The sequence below is a fragment of the Aspergillus neoniger genome (assembly GCF_003184625.1).
Source record: "Aspergillus neoniger CBS 115656 unplaced genomic scaffold BO87scaffold_5, whole genome shotgun sequence".
NCBI lineage: Eukaryota > Fungi > Ascomycota > Eurotiomycetes > Eurotiales > Aspergillaceae > Aspergillus > Aspergillus neoniger.
This window is the reverse complement of record NW_020291133.1, coordinates 396,729-419,854: the sequence shown is the minus strand read 5'-3', so window position 1 is coordinate 419,854 and position 23,126 is coordinate 396,729. Positions and strand designations below refer to the sequence as shown.

Here is a 23,126-nt window from a genome sequence, read left to right as displayed (position 1 = left end):
GATATATACCTTACTCTAGCTATATACAACCGACTAGTAGTAAGTAATCATACTATGAACACCCCTCACCCACCTTAACAACCCCGGACTGCACACCATCCCCGACCCCCCCAACAGCCTGCACAACCACCTTCTCCCCATCCCTCCCCTGCACCCCCTCCAACACAATCCTCGTCTCAAACCCATTCTTCTCCATCACATCCCCCACAACCCCCAACTCACTCCCCATCCGCACCTTCCACCCCCTCACATCTGTCGCCCCATTCCAACTCACATAAACCACCACCCTGCCCCCCTCCCGACACGCCACCGCCTCCGGCCTCGTCGTCGGCTTCCCAACCCACTCGCGGAACCGATACCCACGATACGACTGCGTCGACTCATCGAATCCAAACCGCGCGTTCATCACCAACGCCCCGTTCTCATCGTATTCCTCGATCACGGGCATCGCGCCGTGCTGGAGCAGCACGTGTCCGTTCGGAAGTGGCTGGAAGCCGCCCTGGCTTACGGCGAAGAGGGGGGCGTCGGGGTTCCAGAGCTTGCGGACGGCGGTTGCGGTATGGTTTTGCATGTCGAGGGTGAGGGTTAGGCCTGTGGTGATGGTTGTGGGGGAGGTGAAGACGTTGGCGTTTTCGTTGTTGTGTAGGTGTAGTGTTAGGGATGTCGCGTTCGGGGAGTAGTTGATGAAGCGTGGGTCGTGTTGGTAGCAGAAGCTGCTGCCGGGGAGGAGGGTGAAGGAGCCGCCTTTTTGGCCCTGTGGGTGTGTGTTAGTGGATGTAGTAATGGGGGGAGGGAGGGACGTACGTGGAGGTGCCAGGTTACGTTGCCGTGTTTGTCGAGAAGGAAGATGCTGCACATGAAGCGGGAGGAGAGGAGGTAGGAGTCTCCGTATTTGGCTACGGAGTTGAGGTGGGGGTATTCGTAGGGATCGGCCTTGCTGGTGCCGGATCCCAGGAGTGGGAGTTCGGTGTTTGTTAAGGGAATCTCGGACAGGTGTTCGACTGTGCTCCAGCGGAAGAGGACTTTGTTGGTCTTGATGTCGATTTCGTAGAAGAGCCCGTCTTGGACCCAGCCGTCTTTGGGGCCACCGATGGGGGAGAGGTCGCATTGGGTGACGTTCACGGCTGTTACGAGGATCGTGCCGTCTGAGGTGATTTGACTCTCGTGGATGTCGATGTAGGAGGGGAAGGTTTCCGGGTCGGCGGTGGTGACGAAGTGTTGGTCAGTCCCGGGGAGTGTTATGTGGTGGATCTCCTGGTAGGAGGCGTTGAGGATGCTGATTGCTCCAAAGCCATAGCCTAGGTAGTTGGCGCCCTGCCAGTAGGCGAGGATGGGTTCGCCGTCTAGCATTTGGGGCTGGTAGGCGGAGGTGTTGGCATTGGGGCCTTGCCATACAAGCTGACCGTCGTCGGAGTATATGGCTGGGTAGCTCCACTCCATGCTCGAGGAGGATGGAGAGAAGAAGAGGTTGCCTAGTTCTGTCTTGCCATTCTTGGTGACGTTCAGATATGGCGCTTGGATAGAGGTACTGCGGAAGGTCTGCTGGGGCCAGGTAGACTCTGCGGCGACTCTTGCGCCGAGGAAGAAAGTGAGGAAATTTGCAGCATTGTAGCTGCTGAATTGGCGCATTTTGAGTGTTCAGTGATTAATCGAAGCAGGCTTAGTATCCAAGGAGCTTTGATAAGGGAATTGACATGATTTATAGCTCGCTGAGCGTCCTCGTATGTGATATCATTTACTGCAATTTCGGACATTATATCGGCAATCCCACCACGAAGCAGTGGGCACCAGCGGGGTAACAGGATGAAGAGCCCTGTGGCATAAAGATTCGGAAAGTGGACATTGCCGTTCTTCCAGCTAAAGAAAGTAGTCTATGCTGGACTCCCAACCTGAGGAAGTCCGAGCGTATCCTCGGTAAAGATTTTGTGGTGGGTGAGATGGACCTCGCCGAACATGCCCTGTCTGAACGTGTTAGTAGCAGATATCCATGAGCTATTGGGAAACCGAAGTGAGTCAGTGGAGGTGCCGTCTGTCTATGGGATTGGATGATGGGATTTCCGAATGCGGAGAAGTTCCGGAACGTAATAGCAAGTGATGACATTGTGGGGGTTCGTGCTAGATCGATAAAGTCGACAGGGTCGCTTAGCGAAGATAAGATGCGGAGAGCCCGAGTTCTGTTCTACTGAAAACCGAGCGGAATCGTTCCTGATGCGATACTGGGGCCCCATCTCCCCGGAATGCTGTGGGGTGGCGTGTGGGGACTCGGGCCTTGATCGTGCTGCTGCTGCAGGGCATTCGCTCGCTACCGGCCGCAGCCTAGTATAACTCCACGCTTAGAGCGCGGCATATATGGACAGGGCTTGGGGAACAGCCGACGGAATTGCCGAGCAGTGTTCAGGTGACATTCTGCTGTTGTTGAGCAGCTAGGCATCGGTAGAATGAGGGGTTCTCTTCTACCGCAGACTGAAGCCAGGTCTAAACACCTGTTAGCACATTATCTTTCACAATCTAGTCATTCAGAGGAGCTCACGATGATGTTTGCAGAAAGTGGACAACTGGTGGAAAGCCAGGCATACCGAAAATCGCGGCACGCTCAGGGTAAGAAGACAGGAGACAGGATGCAACCCAACGTTGAGAAGTTCCGAGACACCTGGTCCAATACCGTTTCATACCTCTAAATGTCGACCAAATTATCTGTTGTCATTATGCATGTCGCTTAGCATGTCAACTGCTAGATCAGAAAGCCTGTAGGATAACCAGAACTTGGGAGCCTGTGGGAGAGGCTTTTTTGACCACATCCTGGCACATCGGTGAGAAAGAAGGAGGAGAGCTACTATAAAAGATGATTCTTAATCACCTGACACATGCAAAGACATTTCGCCATCGCATCGTCTTATGTCGCAATATAATATTGTGTTGATAGTTACGCTTGAGGTATGAATGTCTATGTATGCATTCAGTCCTGCTCCATATTCCTTTCAGGTAGATAAAATACCCAAGTCCTAAATATCCGAGATGCACTAATCATTATTACCCCTCCTCGAACTGGGCTGTAGTGGTGCTCATAATGTCCTGAGACTAAGATATCGTCCAGCATCTAATGCAGCTGATATTGCCGCAGTTTCATCGTTTGATTTTCATTCTTTTTTCCTTCTCACATCCAGACCTATGCTCATAGCAAGTGAGACCATAAGTCTTGTCAATATTGCTTCGATCTAGCAGATCGCAGATTCATATATCCGCGTGGGAGAATGATATGTAGGGATATTTTCCAATAGAGGCAAGCTAGACAAACCAGCCTGCCTCCGAGGTTAATTCATGAATTGAGTTACATGGAACCTGATTCCCAGGTATACATCCGAGCTGTCTGACCAATGGTATTCCTCACAAAGGCCATTGTTGGCAGGGCAAGTCCTGACGTCAGAAGCGGACGGTCCAAGCGGCTCCCCCAACTGGCACCCCTCCCCCCCTGCATCTTCCCCGCCATTCCCATCACCACTTCTGCATCAACTGAACTATCGCTCCGATCGAGAACTGATAAACCGAATTCAATCTACAGCACATATTACTATAGCTAAGGGTGCGCTAAGCATGTTGCGAAATACGAAACTCCTCAGCTCCAGATCCCATCCATTTATACCTCTAACTACAAGAGCTGGTCAGCTGTGCCACCCATCGGTATCTTCCTACCAGCATCGCTGCCTTGTGACTTCCCAAACCATCCACAAAGAAAGACATCTCGAGTCCGATCTGGACCGGCATCTACTCCGACCTGAGCATAACGAGAATACCAAGTCGGGCACCGACGACGAAGCAGCTCATCACTGGTCTTCGTACGATCCCACTATCACCGACCCGGACCTTGAGGTTCTCGCCTGCGAGGAAGAATGCGAACTCGATGGTGAATTAGATGACCCTTTGTTCGTAAGCCCAGGCAATAGGGAAGTCAGTCGTTTCCTTGATCCGATGATCGGAGGGGCGGTGCATGGTGCTACGAGACCGGGCCCAAGTGGGAGGGGATGGACAAGAAAGCATAAGGAGGTGATCATCAAAAAAATCCCTGGAAGTCAGTTTGAGAAATATGATCGAATACTGCAGGAGCTGAGGAAGGCAGATAAGCGGTGAGTTGAAGACTTCCTCATCTGTATCCAGTGTGATCATGTTGATACTCGTCCAGGGCCACGAAATGAGTGTTGTAGTGAAGGGATCTACCGGCCAGGAATTTATTCTGAGCAAAAGACTCCTTATTGTTCGCGGTGTGCGAATGTCAACCCGGTATGGAGTTAGCATACATTGAATATGGATTGTTAGGTGAGTTGTTGATGGATGTGCATGTATAGTGTCGGACTCGGTTATGGCCAGAAGACGGGCCATTATATCACTCACTCCCAGATTGTACCAAAATGTGATATATGAAACAAAGTAAAAACGATGCATTACAAAGTCAATGTGAAGAATTATCACCTGTTATACTTAATACCTTACTGAGCTGCCATCGACCGTACCTAGCCTTTGACCGAATGTGTAATGAGTTCAAAAAGACCGTGTTCCCGGCGTTGTGTGCAACTACAACATCCCAATTGGAATAACTAAGATTGTATATGAGCTATCATATGGATGCTTGATTACGAAAGTGGTACTGTATCCAAGGGCACTATAAATCTAGTAGAGAAAAGTCACTAGTCGACATGGCCAAAAAGACATCAATAGAGCTCCACTACCATCACCAAAACCGACAAGTCAGGGCCTTTTTTATTCATAAATAAGTAGAGAGCCCATTCAACTAGTGAATGTCATATATTATTTCCTCATTCCATTTACTCGTCACAGAATCCAGAAAAATCTCCCCTGAACAGCCTTACCACTACGGACATATAATAGAATCATAATACATGTAGATCACTTTCTCAAACAGGACATCCACATAAAACCCCAAATCTTGGAGTGACCGGATAATGCCCTGAAAAATAAATTAAAGGTAGATTAATATCCCACCCGCTAGCGTGGCCAGTCATCGTCGCATACGCCACCCGATTTCCAACCATTACGTCAGTCCGCGCAGTGTGGCTGGATGGATGAATACATTCGATTCAATAGACCTGGAGAGTTTAGAGTTTACTATTGTGATTGTACCTTTTTGTGACTGATTGATCTATAGCTTTAGTTCATTGAATGTCTATTTGGGATGGACTGTTTTAAATGAGCCGAACTGGTAATCTGTACATTTCATCCCATTGTATATTTCTGGCTGCATTGGGATGGGGACAAACTTCATCTAAGCGTGGGACATGGAGTCGCTGTTTGACGGGTATACCCAGGAAATAAGATACTACATTGAATGTACGAAAAGGCAAGAGTATTGCATATCCTCTCCTGTGTTGGTCATGAAGCAGGTAAAAGGTAACTAAATCTCCAGTCTAGTCTCTCTCAAGATAACTCGTGGACATCAACAACGCTAATAACTTGACAAAACCCATCAAACTATACACTCAGATGATTCGAGAATACATAGCCTCGAGAATGGATTATCCCTGACTAGGGCAGGAGGTCTTCTCTTCTGCATGCTCATCATTGGAGAAGGGATCCGTATGCACATATAACTGATGTCCGCGGTGCCGCGGCCTTTCAACTTCTGGTCGACTCTCTGCAACCAGACACGCGGACAAAGAACTCTAATCGGTAGAGATGACCTGCAATTTATCTACTACCCTAAATAATACCAAATAGTGGCGTGCATTATTGAGAGGCTCACGGGTGCACTCGAGTACACCGATGGGCCACCACTATGTGCAGGTTGGCCTAGGCGAAATTGAATCCTTTATGAACATATCCAAGCACATGGTACTTAGGAACACGTGAGGGCTGAACCATCCAAATGGTTGTTTGATGTATTCGACAGATGTATATTTTGCAGTTAGCCCCTAGGGCCCATGCCTTCCTCTTGAGCTTCAATTTCTATTGTCTAACGCCGTTCGGAATGGCTAATGTTCACAGGATTGGCTAAAGCCCATGGAATTCGCCGCCACGTACAAGAACGGTAGGCCTCTCATAAACTCTTGTTAGGGGTGCCAAACATAGTAAAATTGATGATATTTCGGGACTCGGATTTCCGGGTGAGTGGAGTGGAAGGTTTGATGTGTAGAAGATCGGAAATAGTGTCAGATAGTCGCTTGTGGCGCGGGATCAAGTGCTAGAGGGAGATGCTAATTCTCCGACATGGTAGCAATTGGCTGCTGAAATGTAGGTATTCCCAACACACGATAGGTATAGGTATGAGAGTGTAGAAGAGACAAATGCCTGTTTCGGTAATTTCTTTTTATTCACTTCATGCGCAATAATAATACCTGATATTAAGATAAGAATCATAAAGTCGAACTTCGACCAAGCCACAGCGTCAATCTCCGGCCTGAAGTTGACCCGTCCGCGGATGAGATCATTCCCCACATCTGCGACACGAATCGGAGGATAAACCGCCCACAAATGCCATCATTGCTAAATCGCGACAGAGCCACGTTGTCCGCTCATTGGATCTGATCCTAGCCGTTACATGCCAGATCTCATTTTATTGACTGGGGAGTCAATGCGCCTTCAAGTGCTGGAGGTGGTACGGGATGACGTTATCCGATGCTCGGCCGCGTGTCGACAATGCGATGCGCTGCGATCCGTGGTTGAGGGCCAAACTTTCGGCCGCGGACTTGATATCCTGTTTTCTGTACCATTGTGTTACTGTTGACGGGTTATGATGATGCTTGGATTTATCGAGCGATACTGGAGATGTATGCCGAATTTGGGACATTGACAGTGGGATATGATAGTGAGGAATCTATTGTAGTGATTATTATGGAGCTGTCAGGGCTTGGAGGTATGGATCCTGACTAATCTGCACTAAGGCACCTGATATCAGGTGTCTGCAGCGAACAAGAATAGATTGCCCCAGTTAATCTCCTCGAGAGGGAAAGCAGCAGAGATGATCCATCCACTTCTGACGCAAGAATGATCCAGCTCTCCACGCTAACTGGGGCAGTGGGCCAGCCTTCATCCACTTTGTCTCTATTCTTTGTCTTTGTGCTCGATTCTAGATTCCGTGCATCTGATGGGCTAATCCTGCACACCATCGCGCTGCTTGCAGCGATGATGTGACAGGCTTCCTACGCCACGGAGGCCCTGCATGTATCTGCTCGACGGTGACGGGGATGATAACACCCCAGATTTGATCCAGGCGCAATGACGTAGGTGGGCTTCGCTGCATAGTAGATGCATTTAAAGGGTCGTGAAGCGTTGGACTGATGGTAAACATCTAGTCAATAACTTATTCCTACACATATCTTCATACCTGGCCTTAGTACCACGACCAAACTTTACAATTGCTGTCTAGTTTTCACTTGTACCTGACGAATCACGAGCTACTTCAAATACCTGTACCACTGACGAACGCAACGACAAATCAGCTACCTCTACTACTCTAAGACGACTATCCAATCAAGATCGGCGCATTCTTCTCTAATCCTTTTACGTCTAACCAACCCATCCCATCTAATACATCAACTATGGCCTCTCCCATCGCAAGTAAAGTCTCCAAGCTCAACCTCAGCCCCGACTCCAAGCGAGGCACTCCACCCAAGATCCGCCAGCAGACCCCCCAGAAGAAGACCCCTCCCAAGCTTCAGGCCCAGGAATCCGCCTCCCAGGCTGAAGAGCCAAGCGCCCCCTCTACCCCCACCCCCAAGGGTAAGGTCAGGCAGCTGCAGTCGGAGCAGCGCGCTTCCCCTGCTCCGGTCCCAGATGATGCCCAGTCCCAGGCATCTGGATCGGCAAGCCAGATCGAACGACCCGTCTCTGAGCTTGGAGCCAAAGCTCAGGACACTGCGCAGAGTGTGCAAAATGGCGTCGAAGACCAAGGCGTCGGCCAGATTGACTTGTCTGTTCTGAAGGGTCTGCAAGTCGGCGAGGATGGTCTAATTCATGACCAAGATGGCAATGCTATTGGCCGACTTGCAGAAGGCCAGGCCGAATATCTGACCGGATATACTGTTGGTGACAACGGAGAGATCCTCGACGAGGATGGGGATCTCGTCGGAGTTGCCGATGTCCTTCCCGAGGCCTTCCAGAATGACGTTGGCAGCATCCAGGAGCAGGCCGAAGAAAAGACCGATCAGGCAACAAAAACCATCAACAATATCGCCGAGCTGGCGGATCGTCCTGTCTCAGAGTCTGGGGAAATCAAGGATGATGATGGCAACACCATCGGCAAGCTTGTTGAGGGCAACCCTGAGGATTTGGCTGGGTATGCTCCTGACAAGGAAGGAAACATTCTCGATGATGATGGTGACCTTATCGGTCGGGTAGAGATCGCATCTCAAGCTCAAGAAGCAGCTGAAGCAGTACCCGAGGCGAAACCAATCACCGATATTGCGGCCTTGGCTGATCGTCCTGTGTCGGCATCTGGCGCTATCAAAGACGACCAAGGGAAGCCGATCGGCAAGCTTGTCGAGGGCAATCCCGAGGAATTGGCAGGCTACGCCCCCGACAAGGAAGGAAATATCTTGGACGATGATGGTGATCTAATTGGTCGTGTCGATATTGCGTCCCAAGCCCGCCAAGGCGCTGAGAGCGTTGCCAGCTCCCAGAGACCTGCTAGCAAGCTGAGCCGTGAGGCTGTCGATGATGCGGAGCAAAGGGACACTTCAACCGCCGATCAAGCCAAGGAAGATGTCGAGGAGGCTGCTGAAGAAGCAGAGGATGACCTTCCTCCCCTTTCTACGCTTGAGGGTCTCAAGTGCAACAAGCTGGGCAAGATCGTCGATCGGGAAACCGGTAAGCCTGTCGGTGAATTGATCGAGGGCGATGCGAAGAAGATCTCTCGACTGGGAGCCCAGCTCGATGACAAGGGACAGTTCTGGGACAACCGCGGCAACGTTATTGGAAAGGCCAAAACCCTTCCCGTCGAGGAGCATCCCGATGAACCGCCCTTTGGCGGGTTGGAGGGACTCCACGTTGTTGAAGATGGTTGGGTGGAGGACCAGAATGGCAAGCGTGTTGGCAAGATCAGCGAAGGCGATCCTAAGAAGGTCCTTGGACGTCCCGTCGATGAAGATGGAGACGTTTTGGACAAGAACGGCAATGTCATCGCCAAGGCTGAATACTATGAGGCCGAAGACGAGCCCGAGCCCGAGCTGGAGGAAGCCCCTGACCTCTCCAGTCTGGAAGGCCTCACTCCTAACAAGCTCGGCTATGTGATTGGACCAAAGGGCGTCCCGATTGGCCGCGTCGTGGAAGGTAAGGTGAAGGAACTTGCCGGCAAGGAGATCCATGACGGCCAGATCTGGGACGGACCCAAGCCAATTGGACGTGTTGAGCTTATTCCTCCGGAAGAGCGGGAGAAATCAGCCGAAGGCCCATTCGCCGGTTTGGAGAACCTTGTTGTAAACAAGGAAGGCCTCGTCGAAGATGACGATGGCAATGTCGTCGGTAAGGTCATTGAGGGCGACATCAAGACCTTGCGTGGACGTGCCGTTGATGAGGATGGAGAGATCATCGACAAGTACGGCAACGTCAAGGGCCGTGCAGAGCCGTATGAAGTAGAAGAGCCGGAGGAGGAGGCACCGGACCTGTCGATCTTGGAAGGAAAGACTGTCAACAAGGCTGGCAACGTTGTGGATGCCCAGGGTAACGTCTTCGGACGGATTACCTCTGGTGACAAGCGCCTTGCTGGACGGAAGGTTGATGGCAAGGGTCAGATCTGGGGTGATAACGGCAAAGTAATTGGCACAGCTGAGCTCATCCCAGGAGCCGAGGAGCAGAAGCCCGAAGGCGCCTTCTACGGATTCGAGAATCCCGTGGTCGGCAAGGACGGCGTTATCACTGATGCCTCGGGTCAGATAATTGGCCGGATTGTTGAAGGTGATGCGCAGCGTCTCCAGGGCCGCCAGGTTGACGAGGATGGCGATGTCTTGGACAAGAACGGTAACACTATCGGCCGAGCTGAGCGCTGGCAGCCCGAGGAGAAGCCGCGTGATGTTAACCCGATGTCGGGCCGTAAGGTCAACCGTGAGGGTGAGGTGCGCGATGCTGATGGTAATCTCATTGGCAAGCTGACCTCTGGCAATCTGCCATCTCTCATCGGCAAGGAAATCGATGATAATGGATACGTGGTGGACAATGATGGTAACAAGATCGGGGAATGCACTTTGATTGAGAACATTCCCGAACCCGAACCCGAGCCTGAGGAGCCTGAGGAGGAACCCCAGGAGCCGGAGATCTCCCCCGAGGAGCAGGAAGCTCAGCGGAAGATAGAGGAGGACAAGCAGTTGGCCAAGAAGATGAGCGGTATCATTGCTCAGACACTGGACCGCATTCGTCCCGTCTGCAAGATGATTTCCGAGGTATGTTCAGCTACTTCAATCACCACGACATCACTAACCCTTTGGTAGCACATCGAGAAGGCAGACCGCACACCCAAGGACGAACTTGACGAGGAGCAGCTGGTGAAGGATGTGAAGCCGCTCCTTGAAGAGGGCAACCAAATCTTGCAGGAATGCAATGGCGCCATCCGCGCTCTCGACCCGGATGGTCATGTTGCCGCCACGGCCAAGGCCCGTGCTGCTTCTCACGAAGCTTCTTCAGAGGAGTATGCCTTGGCTGAGCAGCTCAAGGAGCTCACCGATCTGGTTGTCAAGACCATTGATAATGGCAAGAAGAGGATCGCAGGCATGCCTCATGCCAAGAAGAAGCTCAACCCTCTGTGGGCACTGCTCAGCGAGCCCCTCGGTCAGATTATCACTGCTGTTGGCCTGCTGTTGAATGGTGTCCTCGGACTGGTGGGCCGGTTGTTGCAAGGTCTTGGTCTGGGCCCCCTTGTGAATGGATTGCTGGGCGGACTGGGACTGGATAAATTGCTTGGCAGTCTGGGATTAACTTCATTGACGGATTCCCTGGGCCTGACTGGAAAGAAGAAATAATTGAATAGGCGATGGGATGTATGCTTGTGATATTATTCTTCTTGATTCAGTATTTGCCATTGATGTCAGATTGACGATAATGATTTTCACCATGTCGATAGCTAGTTAATTAATTAGTGCTTCACCTTATCAACTCTATTCCATATCTTCATTCATAGTAGTCGGAATGTACCCACTAGTATGCACTGCCTCCGAAAGACGGACTATATATTCCTGCCCTCTCTTCTCAAGCCCAGTTCTTCTTCTTCCCCTACACTCCCCAGCCTTTTAGCGCTCTATTTAACTCTCCCACAATCCTATTTACCTGCTATCTTAATGCCTCAAATATAGCATTCGGTCACCATATCTACATTACCTATATTACACACATATACCACTTGCCTCACAAAGAGGAAACTGTAACGCTTGTGGATGCATCAAAGTTCCATATTCCGCCCATAAACTCAAGCCCAACAGTCACCACAACACTCGTGGCAAAGTCAGCAGCAGAGCCAGAGAAGGGAAAATAGAATTACAAGAAGAAGGCTTTATTCTCATGCTTCCTCTACATCACCGACAGATACCGAATCCTGTCGACGGAGATTCTTCATGTGATAAACGTCCTAGACACATCGACGTTCCATTATGATACTACGCACTGAAATGGATAACTCCAAACATGTCTGCGTTTCATGAAGAACCGACTACAAAAGGGAATGCAAGTTAAGAGCCTAACGGGCATTGTGGTCGCTGCCAAACCTGAGAAACTCCGTGTGGCAGAGGAAGACTACAATGCGTACAAAGCTGAGTTTGACCTAGTGGCTACAGAAGCGCCTTGAAATATCGATAATGCTATTGGAGTTTTTGCCCCATTCTGCATGGCAATATATGCTTCTAGTATATATAACTACCAGCATGACAGATGAAGTGATCGTCATATTGTCAAAATTAAATGACGAGAACTGTCTATGTTCGCTTGAAGTCTCACGAATTCGTGGGCCCTGAAAAATGCAGAGACATATCGTGTCTTATTAATTGGATGGAGCATGCGCTAATTGCAAAATCCGGTCTGGGTTTGATAATCAGTATAGTGAGTTCTCTCCGTTCGGCTCACGCTTAGCTGCTAATGTTCGCATTGTAGGGCTTGAAATGAAACATTCACCAATGTAGTACCAACTACCATTAACATTGAGTCGGAGTATGTCATGGTATCCGGTGCCAAACGCTCGCTTTGTTATATTTGGAAGACATATGCAAGCGGCAGATACGCGGAAATCTATCCAACAAACGGTGTTCAGCTTCTACTATGAGGCTGACATTAAGTTCTAACTACTTCAACTGTATTAGCTTACGATTTCTGAACCGAGGTACCTCGAGTATAAGCCCACAAGGATCTCTATGTCAGATAGCCTGATCTAGCTTCTTATGCGAAGGTTAAAGAGCCATACTGAGCTTGCATGGAGTAGTTAACTTCGTGCATAACATGTCCATTGCGGTTCAAGAAGATAAAGACGATAGTTGCGCGGACTCAAGAATGATGCTCCGTACAATTTCACTTGGCTAAACCAACAGGCGCGGGTCGCCTTGATAAATCATCTGCGTTATTTACATTCAGTTGGAGAGGCTATGATACAATTAAAGGTTCCCGCACTATATACACTACGAGACCTATGGCTTCATCAGGAAGCTTCAAAGCGCACAGTCTGTGTCATTGGAAAATCTCCAATATATTTTCCAACACCCGCACTTAAACTTGTTAAACGTTATCAAACAGAACGATAGATACGTTTAGACCAGGGGCAAAATTGCGGACCAACTGAAATGAAGCGACTTTATATATCAAGATCTAGCTTTGACCAAGTGTTGCGCATTAGATGCTGGGGATAGGGATATGAATGGACAGGGGGTGGGGATAGCGTAAGGTTGCATGATTCACTTGCAACTTCTGTCAGGGTGTCCTTTGCACGTGCAACAAAAGATCCTGCAATGATCCCGTCAAAGCAATCGTTTCTATATATACATGACGCTCTTAAAAGCAGCAATCTTGCGGAAAGGAAATGTGTCAGGCACATTTTCTCTTAAATCTGTCTCGGGTATGAGTCATATGCGTGGAGGACGCCAGATGGCCAAGTTGCTATTCGAAAATGCTCTAATTGAGAAAAGGCAATGCAGAATTGCTTACCACTGGAGAGGCTCATAGCTCTCATTCAATGCCCGTCCTTTTCAGTCCAAGAAAGCTGGCGGGTCAGTGTCCTTTATTGACGAGGAAGGCTGAAAGAGCAACGACAGACCCGTTTCTGAACAATACTACATGGTGAATAAAACAACCTATAAACCAGACAAGCTTGCAGTTGGATGTTGACTACTCCAATTGAACCATTCGAACCAACCCTTTCTATGTTCCATAAGCTTCATCTCTTCGTTACCGTTAGTGCGTTTATCATCTTGGTGACCAGATTGGGGCCACGAAACACCACGAAGGCACGTCCCAAGGGTGGACGAGACGGTGTTGGCCCTTGCAGCCGAATGATAAGTACAAGTGCCTTACTATCACGGTCAGGCTCACAAATTTCCCCGAAAACTGGGGTGCAGGAAGTGATACGCACTGTTGGGATCATTCTTAATTTTACCGGAAATCGACTATATATCAACCCGCAGTGACAGCCCAGACTATATACGCAAAGCAGAAGGAGGTGATGAAGAAGTGCATTCTCTCATTACTGACTATGTATTTTGAGCTCTAAAAGGACATGATCAACTAATGGACCGAGTACAAAAACAAATAACTATGCAAGCCGTACAGCTGTGCGCAAGATGACTTAACCACGGCACCAGAAGAGCCCATGATGGATGTTTGCATGCAAACATGTTACTATGGATATAGAAGCGACATACCGAGGAAAAGACAGTACCTAAATCTTCTTCCGATCAGGACTCCATGCTGAATCACGCTTTAAAGTAACGACTGTCTTCACAGTGATACCCTCGATATCGATAATGGGACACTCTACCTTGAAATGAAGTTTTATGATGATTGCCAGCACTGTCTCAACATAGCGAAGACAATATCTGCTCTGAAGCATTGCCAGAGCAGGCTGACTGTTTTGCAAACCTCGCTTCTACATTCGACCTGAAAGATCACAGAAGGTGTCATGGCATCGCTGCTTCTAACATTCCAACATACACAGTGCGTTGGGATCTGTTTGTCTTCTCACACGAAAGATGTCATTTGAGACCTACACCACTTGGTCTAGATCTGTCTGCTCGCAGAAGCCATCTGCCTCCATGTCTAGGCAATTGTATTGAATGAGCTATGTTTCCATATTTCCTGAACGAATGCTCTCTAATAACAGTGATACGTTGTGAGCACCATGCTTGAGGATTAGGATTCAACGCAAACATTAGTGGCGATTTCCATTCTAACTTTCAATACTCGAAGGGCTACAAAATACCTGGAATTTACTCGATCAATTCATTCGAGAATTGAGAATGCCGTCCTCATCTGTTGGGGGGCACGCGACAGCTCTGCTATTTATTATTGCCCAAATAGGCGAAGCTCATATGCCTGAGCCGGGACATATGCTCTGGCAAGCTTGAATGGGACATGCAGTACCTTGTTCTATCATCATCACTATGAATGCGTAAACCGCACGCTTCAGAATTGATCTACTTTCCGGGAGGAGAGGTATATGGCCTTGCTGTCTGGGATATGCCAAATGTGAGTTGTATCGCTCGAATAGAATTCATTGGCAAAGGACAAAGGGCGCAGAGCCCCACGCCATTATAGGACCAATGGAATGCATAATGCGTGATAAAGGTGGTAGATTTCCATCCTAACGATTCATGAGCACGAAAATTAGGCAGGGCTCATTATACCGTCGCGCATACCTTGATCGACGGATTTTCCTGGTCTTGGGTTGATTGTTCTTTACTTGTTGCTACATTGCCTAATCTTATACAATGTCTTTCATCTATCACCACTCTCCATTCTTAAAGATGACACAATACTTGTTAGTTCTATACATTTAAGACACTAACACCCAGAGCTGCACCGGCGACCGCAACCTAAAATTAAGATGAAGAGGCCGCCTGAATCTTCTAAACGGACGTTGAGGACAGCCATTCAAGATTAAATCTTAGGCGATGGATTTTTTTTCCTGGTTTGTATATACTCTTTCCTAATTACTTATATTGTCTGTATAGGCGGGATGTCATCCATAACCTCACTCCACTATCCTTGTGAATCTCCCCACCCCCGGCTCCTTCTTATCTTGAAGCATCTGCGGGAACTCAAGTTCTCTACAAATATCAGATACCCTCCTCACAAAATGCCACGGCTGTCTTCTACTCAACAATATTTCACCAAGTTGAGATCCCGCTACAGTGATCAGACATAACTATATTCGTTAACCACCGTTATTATCAAGCTCAACTCGGCTGTCACACCGAGCCCTGGTTCATGGTAGGAGTGCTATACGAGGGTGGTTGAGGAGGAGATTACCAGCAAAGCTTTATGAGCACGGAAGTGATAGTGACTGATCCCTATGGATACATTCGAGTTGGGAAGATACAGTTGGACAAGAGCATGATGTAGCCCTGCTCTCCTCGATTGTCACACGGCTGACAGATATGAACTGTCGTACATGCGAACAATAATGCCCTCAATGATACAATCCAGCTAACAACGGAGTCAGCCAGCTTTTGGAGACAATAAAGTATTTGGTTTTATTTCCAAGAGGTCGAGTGGTCCGATGGTTTTGCAAACGCTTGGGATATCACACTATTATCTTGTGTGTCGATGTATGCGAACCTTAAGGTTTAACCATCAAAGCACGGATACAGACCAGCTTTAAGAGCACGACATGACTGCTGTTGGATACGGGAGACGTGTATTACCCTTTACAGGTGAGAAGTATCTGTTGAAGAAAGCCAAGGCCACTGCCATGTACTTGGACATCAAACTGGTTAGCTCATGATATGAATACCCTAAGAATTCCTACAAATAAAATACATTAACAGAAACTGCAAGATGGCTGGCAAAAGAAAGAGCCCGACGACCTGTCGGAGGAATAAACGGAATCATGGACCTGTTAGAGCGAGCACTCATTTGAAGTCTCCCGAGTATCATAACCTCGGTGTCAATCCAGGAAGGTAGATGAAGCATAAGATGCACTTACAGATCTACATAACAACAGCGGCATATGTTTCAGAAGCTTTGGGTACTTAATGTTTATTGCCCTCACACAGGACGTTTCAAATACACCGCTAGAGACCAGCCATCACTCTTGCAGCAGTGAGGTCCTCAAGATTGGGCCCTCGCTCCTGATTATTTTATCAGAACCCGAATTATATTTCCACAATCGTCCTGCGGATTCAATATCGGGAATGGAATTGAGGGACCTTACCGTACCCATCAGCAATGCATATCGTCTGCTGCTGGCCCTATTTTGGGACAGGACCGGAACTACATAGAACAGCCCCCCAAGTAGTTGGTAGATGAGCTCACGCGGCATAATGACGAGACAATATTCTTCAAGCAAGGTTGGGCCTGAGACTAACAGTAAACCCTGAAATCTTGCTTTGAATATTCTCAAACACGTAGTCGTATGGTTCTCCCCCGGCTTCAAATATCAGGCTCAAAACCAGGTATTTTGCAAACATGCCGCCGACCTCAATATAGTTCCGCTCCAAGGTGGAGGACTTGAGCGACGAGTGGGCTGAGAAAACGCGCTGAAGGCAACTGGCTTGTCCTTCGATACGGGCTGGGGCATGATTGGCCTAATGGAATCCACAACGGCTAGTGACAGCGGTATTATGACCTATCTCCTTGGTCTGGATTAACGCACTAGAAAAGGACGCCTTTGTCAACCGTAAAGAGATTAATCCTTTTGCGATACTTGGAGAAAGGAGCGTCCTTTTGATACTGCAGCGGGCAGCGGGCGCACCTTGCCCTTACGGAGGACGAACGCTTCACCTTACGCTTCATCACCTATACTTATGTTAGAACTCTTAGCGAGCATCATACAATCAAGAACATGAAACATGTCTTTTGCTTCTTTTTTTGTCTTGCTTATCCTTTAGATACCATAGACACCGCCTGCTTGGTTCGAGCAGGTAGCAGATACATATGCAAAGGGACCGCAGCCAGCCTCCCGTTCAGTTTCTCCCGATGAGGAGGGGGAGGAGGACGACGACGCTATTGAGGAGTTAGCCGAGCTTCAGGACAAACTAGTAGGAACGGCAGCAGAGGATCATCCGAAAGAGCTGCGAAAGTCCAGAACATATCAGTCAAAAATGACGGGGTATTTCGATCGATTCATTGCTGACGAAGCACACCATGTCATGTGAATTTGAAGCCGCAAATACGCTGCATGGTACGCCCCTTGGGCTTCGATTTCCATGATTGGTGTAGTAAAATCTGCTGCACCTGGAAGAATTTTATATCAGGCCCAGAATTAAGCGGCAGTAAGCGGTTCAGTGGCACTTCGGACTTTTGAAGCCCTCTCTGATCTGGTCACTGGCCCGTCTAGACGTGAAATTTAAATGGTTTCTGACAGCTACACCCATGTGAAACAGGGCGATTGAGTTGTGCGAGTCTCTGTCATGGGATATGCTACTATAGGAGGCGATGGTTTATCTTGAATAGAGATGACTTAGGTTATTGGGCAGTTATACTGAAGATATGTATTGTTTTTGATCAGATTAATAATCTATCTAGATACTCTGTTCCACATATGAGAACATTTTGAGATACCCTGACTCCTATTCGAGTCTATACTGATCCACCCTATACTTGCCGTGTCACGTAAATATTTGATTCCTAGTAAATACCTAGGACATTAACGCCAAGCGAATGTATGGTAGCTGTAAACCGTCAACGCCGTATCGCGCCACCTGTCCGAATCTATATGTAAAATCATGCAATATTCATTATTCGTTTCAGGTCGTGAAGTGAAAGAGGTTTCACCAAGTAGTCGTCAATGCCTGCTGCAAAGGCCTGCTGTTGCATCTCGCTCGAGGCTACACCGGTAACCGCCATGATGGCCGCTCGTGGGAGCGAATGTTGTTCTTCGTACTCGCGGATCTTACTCGAGGAGACGATTCCGTCCATAATTGGCATTGAGATATCTGCACAATTAGTAAGTGATGCCGAGCGAATAGGAGGTAATGTACGTACCCATGAGGATGTAGTCGAAAGACTTGGTAGAGCTTTTGTACTTTTCTAATGCAGCTAGGCCGTTGGATGCTGTTTCATAACTGCAGCCGATCTTTCGTAGGAAGGTAGCGAGGATCTAAACATGTTAGTGCTTATTGTAGACAGCTAAGGAATTGTGCATACCTTAAGATTGATATCATTGTCATCCACAATCAAGACGTGGAGGTTCTTGCTGGTAGATTCTCGCGGAGGCGATGGGGCAAATTCAGACACGTTTTCTCGAACCACGGGTGGCGATTCCGTGCCCTTCGCCATAGCAAATGCATCAGACAAGCTCCGGCCTCGGAGCGGGACACCGGAAAGGGGCCCTAAAATCGGGCTTTCCGCATACGAAAGCCCTTGGTTCGAGTCTGTGATCCGCTGTAAAGCTTGCAAGATCTTGCGAGGTGCAATCCTGTTCAACATTAGCAGACAGCTTCAGAAATCATTTAGCAGACTTACGGCTGAGGAACATAGAAGACATCAGCTCCTTTGATGGCAAAATCTCCGGGGAGTGTGATGCCTTGTTCGCCAATGACCACAACAGCCTTGAAATTCACGTCGATGAACCCCCTTTCCGAGAGGGCTTTTAACGTAGATTCCTCGATGACGGCAATGTCTCCGGATGCCTTGTCTAGGTGATCGGCGAAAGATACCATCCACCCAGGCTGGCTCAGTAACACATTGCTGAGTGCACCTCTTAGCGACAGCTTACGCTTCGCTTCTGTGCTCAAAAGACCACTTGGTGCTTCTTTGAGGTCTGCGTATGCATTGAGGCTCACCAAAGACACCCGGGTCATTGTCCGCGTTCCCGGGGCACCACAATCCATTGCGGAGGAGTCTTCCACGAACTCCACCGGAATGTACACGTCCATTTGCGTACCAGCCCCTACATCACTCTTTACTTCCACTTCGCCGCCCAGGTATGTCACCAGCTGTTTCACTACACTCAGACCCAATCCAACACCCTCTGTCAAAATGCTCTCCTGCGCAAATGGTTTGAAGAGGTGGTGTTCCAGGAAGTCTGGCGAGATCCCACAGCCAGTATCCGTGATTGACAGGTGTGCTAGAGTCTTCTTCGTGTAGCCGGACCTTTCCACCTTCTTCGCCAGGGAAACTTCAATGAAGCCGCTTCTCGTGAATTTGAATGCATTCCCCAGGATGTTCATGATGATCCGCCTCCATGCACCAGAGAGTGACTGCAGGTGCCATGAGCCCAAGTCTTCAATTCGAACGATCACCGACAGATCATCGGTTTGCGATTGTGGTGTACCAGCAGGCCTGTTACCTACGGCAGATCCACCTGGTAGGTAGCGACTGGCCACCTTCGCAGCCTTGATGAGAGACCGGTGGCCTGCGTACAAGGCATCAGTCACGTCTTCCACAATTTCGTCCAAGTCAAATTCGGTCAACAGATTATCCATCACTTCACCATTTGAACCGCCTCTTTTGCGCAGATGGGTCAGGTTATTGATTTTCGTAAATTCGAGCCTGCCGGGAATTAGTAAACATCATATAACGGAAGGAGGCGAGCTTACAGGTGATTCATCGTGTCCAATAGCGTGAGACCACATGTTTCTACCATGGCGACCATGTCTTGTTGAGCGGTGTCCAAAGACGTAGTTTGCAGAAGCTCTGTGCTGGCAAGCATGCCATGCAACGGGGAGCGAAGCTCATGACTAACCGATGCCAGCAAGTCTGACTTTGACTTCTCTGTAGCCGTCCATTCTATCTGGCAGAACCCAGAAACAATTGTATCCCCGAAGGACCTGAGAAAGTGCAGATCATCCTTGCCGAGCTGCCGCTGGTCATCGCAGGTCCAAACAAGTGTTCCTGCAAGCCAGCGAGATTTGTTCCAGTTCCACAACGGAAGAAAGATCATAGACTTGGCCTCCGGATAATTGTGTGCCAATCGGGTGCTGATAGAGTGCCGCAGAGGGATCTCACCCTGGTTGCTTTGTATACTTTGCCTGCGCTGATGCAACGAACTCAGGGCTGGCCAGCCGGAAGCCAGATGTGGGTGGATTATTTCGCCTTGCGGAAAGGCAGTGAACATGTCATGTAGCAGACCTTCTGTCAAAGGAATTCTAAACATGCTGGCGGTGTTTCCAAGGGCACGCTCAGACGAGGCTACCCCAAGAGGTTCACACTGCTTTTCAGACCAGCCACCATAGGACGATACACTAGGTGAGCGGAGAGAAAACCCGGAGTCACTTTCCTTGTCCCACTCCCCAACACTGGCGGTCGATTCACTGTGTCACCGTTAGCGACATTAAATAGCACTTGATAGAAGTGTCATAACACTTACCCCCGAGTGTTGCTGCGTGACGCGTCCACAAAGAGAACCCCATCTAAATCCATACATTCCTGCAGTAGCCCACTTGCACGAGAAAAGAGTATCGAAGCTTTGTCAGAAATGGGAGTGCTTTCTGGTACCATGACGAGGTTGCTCGTTTCATCGGAGCTTTTCCTCACATGTCGCTGATGTATCCCATTTGGCACTGAATTATTAGTTCCAAAGGCTGGTATCTGGAAGAAAGGGGGTTCTGGAGGTTGTGGTGGCGGATGTCGCGTGGAAGATGGTGAGACATCGCGATGATCAGTTGTTGACACGGAGAGGCGGTCGATCTCTGGGACATCAGATGAACGAGGCGAATTTGGCACTTCCGATGAACGGGGCGATACAAGACTAGCCGCCGCCGTACTTTTCCTTCGGCTCTTCCATCCGTCGTTCTCAGTTGGCGACTGGCCTTTGACGAACTTCATGAGCCCACCCAGCAAACGGTCGTTTTGACGATAACGCCGTATTGCCCCGACATTCTCAAGGTGACTCGCAACGGCGTTGGCAATATCTTGCAGTTCGGCCAATTCACCTGCGGCAAAATGATGGCAAGGCTTATTGTTCACAACACAATATGTTCCAATTACTTCTCCACAGGATGCAGTCAATGGAACCTCCGCGTATAGCCTGGGCCGAAATCGTTCCACGAAAGGATGAGACGCCAGATTTGCTTCCATACTAACATCACGAATGATGGTACTGAGGCCATCACTGATGATGTTCGAAGAACGGGTGGCCTGAATTGCATTTTTGCCCAGACCTAGAGTGCTCATACCTATCGTATTACCGTTCACGGATGTCTTGTTCCCGCAGCGTGAGCCCGACGGCGTGGCTTCGGCGATAATATACGTCTCTGAGTTATCGACCAGCGAAACAAAGGCGATAGTACACCCTATGCGGTAGGTCCCTAATTGTGCAAGAGCCACCAACGCGGGATCTGAGGCTGGGGTAGCCATCGTGGAGTGGTTATGTCCATTGACGATCGAGCCTGGGAAGACTTTGTGCAGCAGCCCGTTGGCTTGATCCGGAGCATGGGAGCTGTAAAACCTGTTGCCATGATCGATCAGTGAGCAGTGCTTCTACAAGACACAGCAGCCAATGCTGATGGGATGGATGCTTAGCGTGAAGTCGTACCTGAGAAGTTCCGCAGTCATCCGGGGCAGCTGCAGGGGACTAAGAGCTGCCGAACCCACAGCGTTTGGATGATCGCCTAGGACATTGCAAATGGCCGCGGATATTTGTTCAGGGCCAGGAGATGGTACAATTAACGGAAAGAACAAGCACCAGATATATTCCCAGATCTCTAGCCACGGCAGAGTTAGTCAGAGGCTTTAAGGTTTTATCATCCGGGCGCCACCGGTTTTGCAACAGATGCTTGCAAAGAGGGTGCTAGAGCTGACGAGAGCCGGCCAAGCGGTATGCATGCAGGTCTAGGCCACGGGCTTGATGTGCACGATTTTCTTAGTGCACCGTAGCGATGGGCGACCCCGCCGGCTGATGGCCCCGACCCCGGATAAGGGGATCATCGCAAGGCTCTGCATGACCGGCCCTGCCGAATTCCGGGTACGACCGTGGCGTGTTCCATGGTTCGGCTGTCCCAGCTCGCCCGTACAGACATCGGCCGAATAGCTTCACATACGGCCGTGTCGTCGGCTCCGACGATTCCCTCGCTTAGGTATAGGGAAAACAGCGGGAAACACCGCCCACTGATGGTGGAAACGAGAAGATTCGATTGAGAAAGGATGTTTTGACGATGCATAAACACTGCCTTGCCGAGATCAATGAATAGGAGGAGAGTGGGATGAAGGCAAAGGTGAACGGGTCATTGATGTAACCCAACTCTATAGACTTGCGCGTGACGCGCCGCGATTCGTCCGGAGTTACTTTTCCCGGCGCCGCTTTCGGATCGTGTTTGCCTGAGGCAGGAACAGACCTGGACATGCCCTGGCAAGGTCTTGCCGTCGTTGGAGACCTTGATCGGGCTCGTAAGATCTCACAGTGTGTTGTCCATCTTGACACAGCGGAAAGACAATCGGCAGTTTTCCTAGCACTATCGTGTGGGTAATGCTTTCTTCACTCTTCCCGTATACCATTGGGCGGAAACTTACTCGTAGAGTAAGCAGGATGTGGCCGGAAGCTTAAAAGTTACTTAGGTGGCAGAGCCCCCTCCTTAGTCGATCCGTCCACTCAATTATCAAAGTCTAAGCCATGTCAAATACTATTACTCTTTTGGAAGTCTGCACGCAAAAGTAATTAAGATAAGATGGAAGATGCCACGAGTATGTACGACTCCAGCTCATGAAGCTACTGCAGGGACCCTCAGGAATCCACAAAGGGAAAAGATCGGTGGTCATTACTCATCGACTTGGGGCATGATTCATCCAGTCACGTGGCGGTCGTTGTCACATTCATCCAGAGTCGTCTCAACGGTCTAGATCTCCTCCCCACTGCCGAACAACCCTGAGACTACTAGGCAGAGCAAGTGCTAATGATTTTGTCTCAGGAAAGTCTCACTGTTATATGTATTAAGGTAGCTAAAGGCGTCGAAACCGCTCGTTAATCTGACGGCGCATACATGGGGTATCACTGTTTTAAAGCTCGTATTCGGGATCGCGCCCTGCAAGGGACACATGCCAGCAGCCAGTCAGATCTA

At 49.2% G+C, this 23,126-nt stretch overlaps 4 protein-coding genes across 4 annotated transcripts; 2 read left to right on the top strand and 2 right to left on the bottom strand.

The window, feature by feature from the left end:
* Nucleotides 1-10: 10 nt before the first annotated feature.
* On the bottom strand, nt 11-1,793 carry BO87DRAFT_413162 (arylsulfotransferase family protein; the record flags this gene model as incomplete). The annotated part of the gene is made up of 3 exons (XM_025626552.1): nt 805-1,793; nt 74-754; nt 11-19 (listed from the first exon to the last, which is right to left on the bottom strand). Exons 1-3 carry the CDS (start codon nt 1,627-1,629, stop codon nt 11-13), a joined length of 1,515 nt encoding a protein of 504 aa, XP_025483246.1. The 5' UTR covers nt 1,630-1,793.
* A 1,711-nt stretch (nt 1,794-3,504) lies between these two features.
* BO87DRAFT_185823 (uncharacterized protein) lies at nt 3,505-4,454 on the top strand. Its single transcript, XM_025618445.1, has one exon. It carries the CDS (start codon nt 3,592-3,594, stop codon nt 4,123-4,125), a length of 534 nt encoding a protein of 177 aa, XP_025483245.1. The 5' UTR covers nt 3,505-3,591; the 3' UTR covers nt 4,126-4,454.
* Nucleotides 4,455-7,308: 2,854 nt separating this feature from the next.
* BO87DRAFT_351736 (LEA domain protein) lies at nt 7,309-11,069 on the top strand. The gene is made up of 2 exons (XM_025621150.1): nt 7,309-10,382; nt 10,431-11,069. Exons 1-2 carry the CDS (start codon nt 7,548-7,550, stop codon nt 10,956-10,958), a joined length of 3,363 nt encoding a protein of 1,120 aa, XP_025483244.1. The 5' UTR covers nt 7,309-7,547; the 3' UTR covers nt 10,959-11,069.
* A 6,784-nt stretch (nt 11,070-17,853) lies between these two features.
* BO87DRAFT_383468 (uncharacterized protein) lies at nt 17,854-21,627 on the bottom strand (the record flags this gene model as incomplete). The annotated part of the gene is made up of 7 exons (XM_025624654.1): nt 17,854-18,065; nt 18,115-18,229; nt 18,277-18,547; nt 18,595-19,623; nt 19,671-20,384; nt 20,441-21,520; nt 21,608-21,627. 7 exons carry the CDS (start codon nt 21,625-21,627, stop codon nt 17,854-17,856), a joined length of 3,441 nt encoding a protein of 1,146 aa, XP_025483243.1.
* Nucleotides 21,628-23,126: the final 1,499 nt, after the last annotated feature.

Bases quoted from the DNA above. Each gene is read 5' to 3' on its own strand.
- BO87DRAFT_185823 (XM_025618445.1), top strand. From the start codon at position 3,592: ATGTTGCGAAATACGAAACTCCTCAGCTCCAGATCCCATCCATTTATA.
- BO87DRAFT_351736 (XM_025621150.1), top strand. From the start codon at position 7,548: ATGGCCTCTCCCATCGCAAGTAAAGTCTCCAAGCTCAACCTCAGCCCC. The intron at 10,383-10,430 runs GTATGTTCAGCT...ACCCTTTGGTAG, and splicing joins TCTGCAAGATGATTTCCGAG to CACATCGAGAAGGCAGACCG.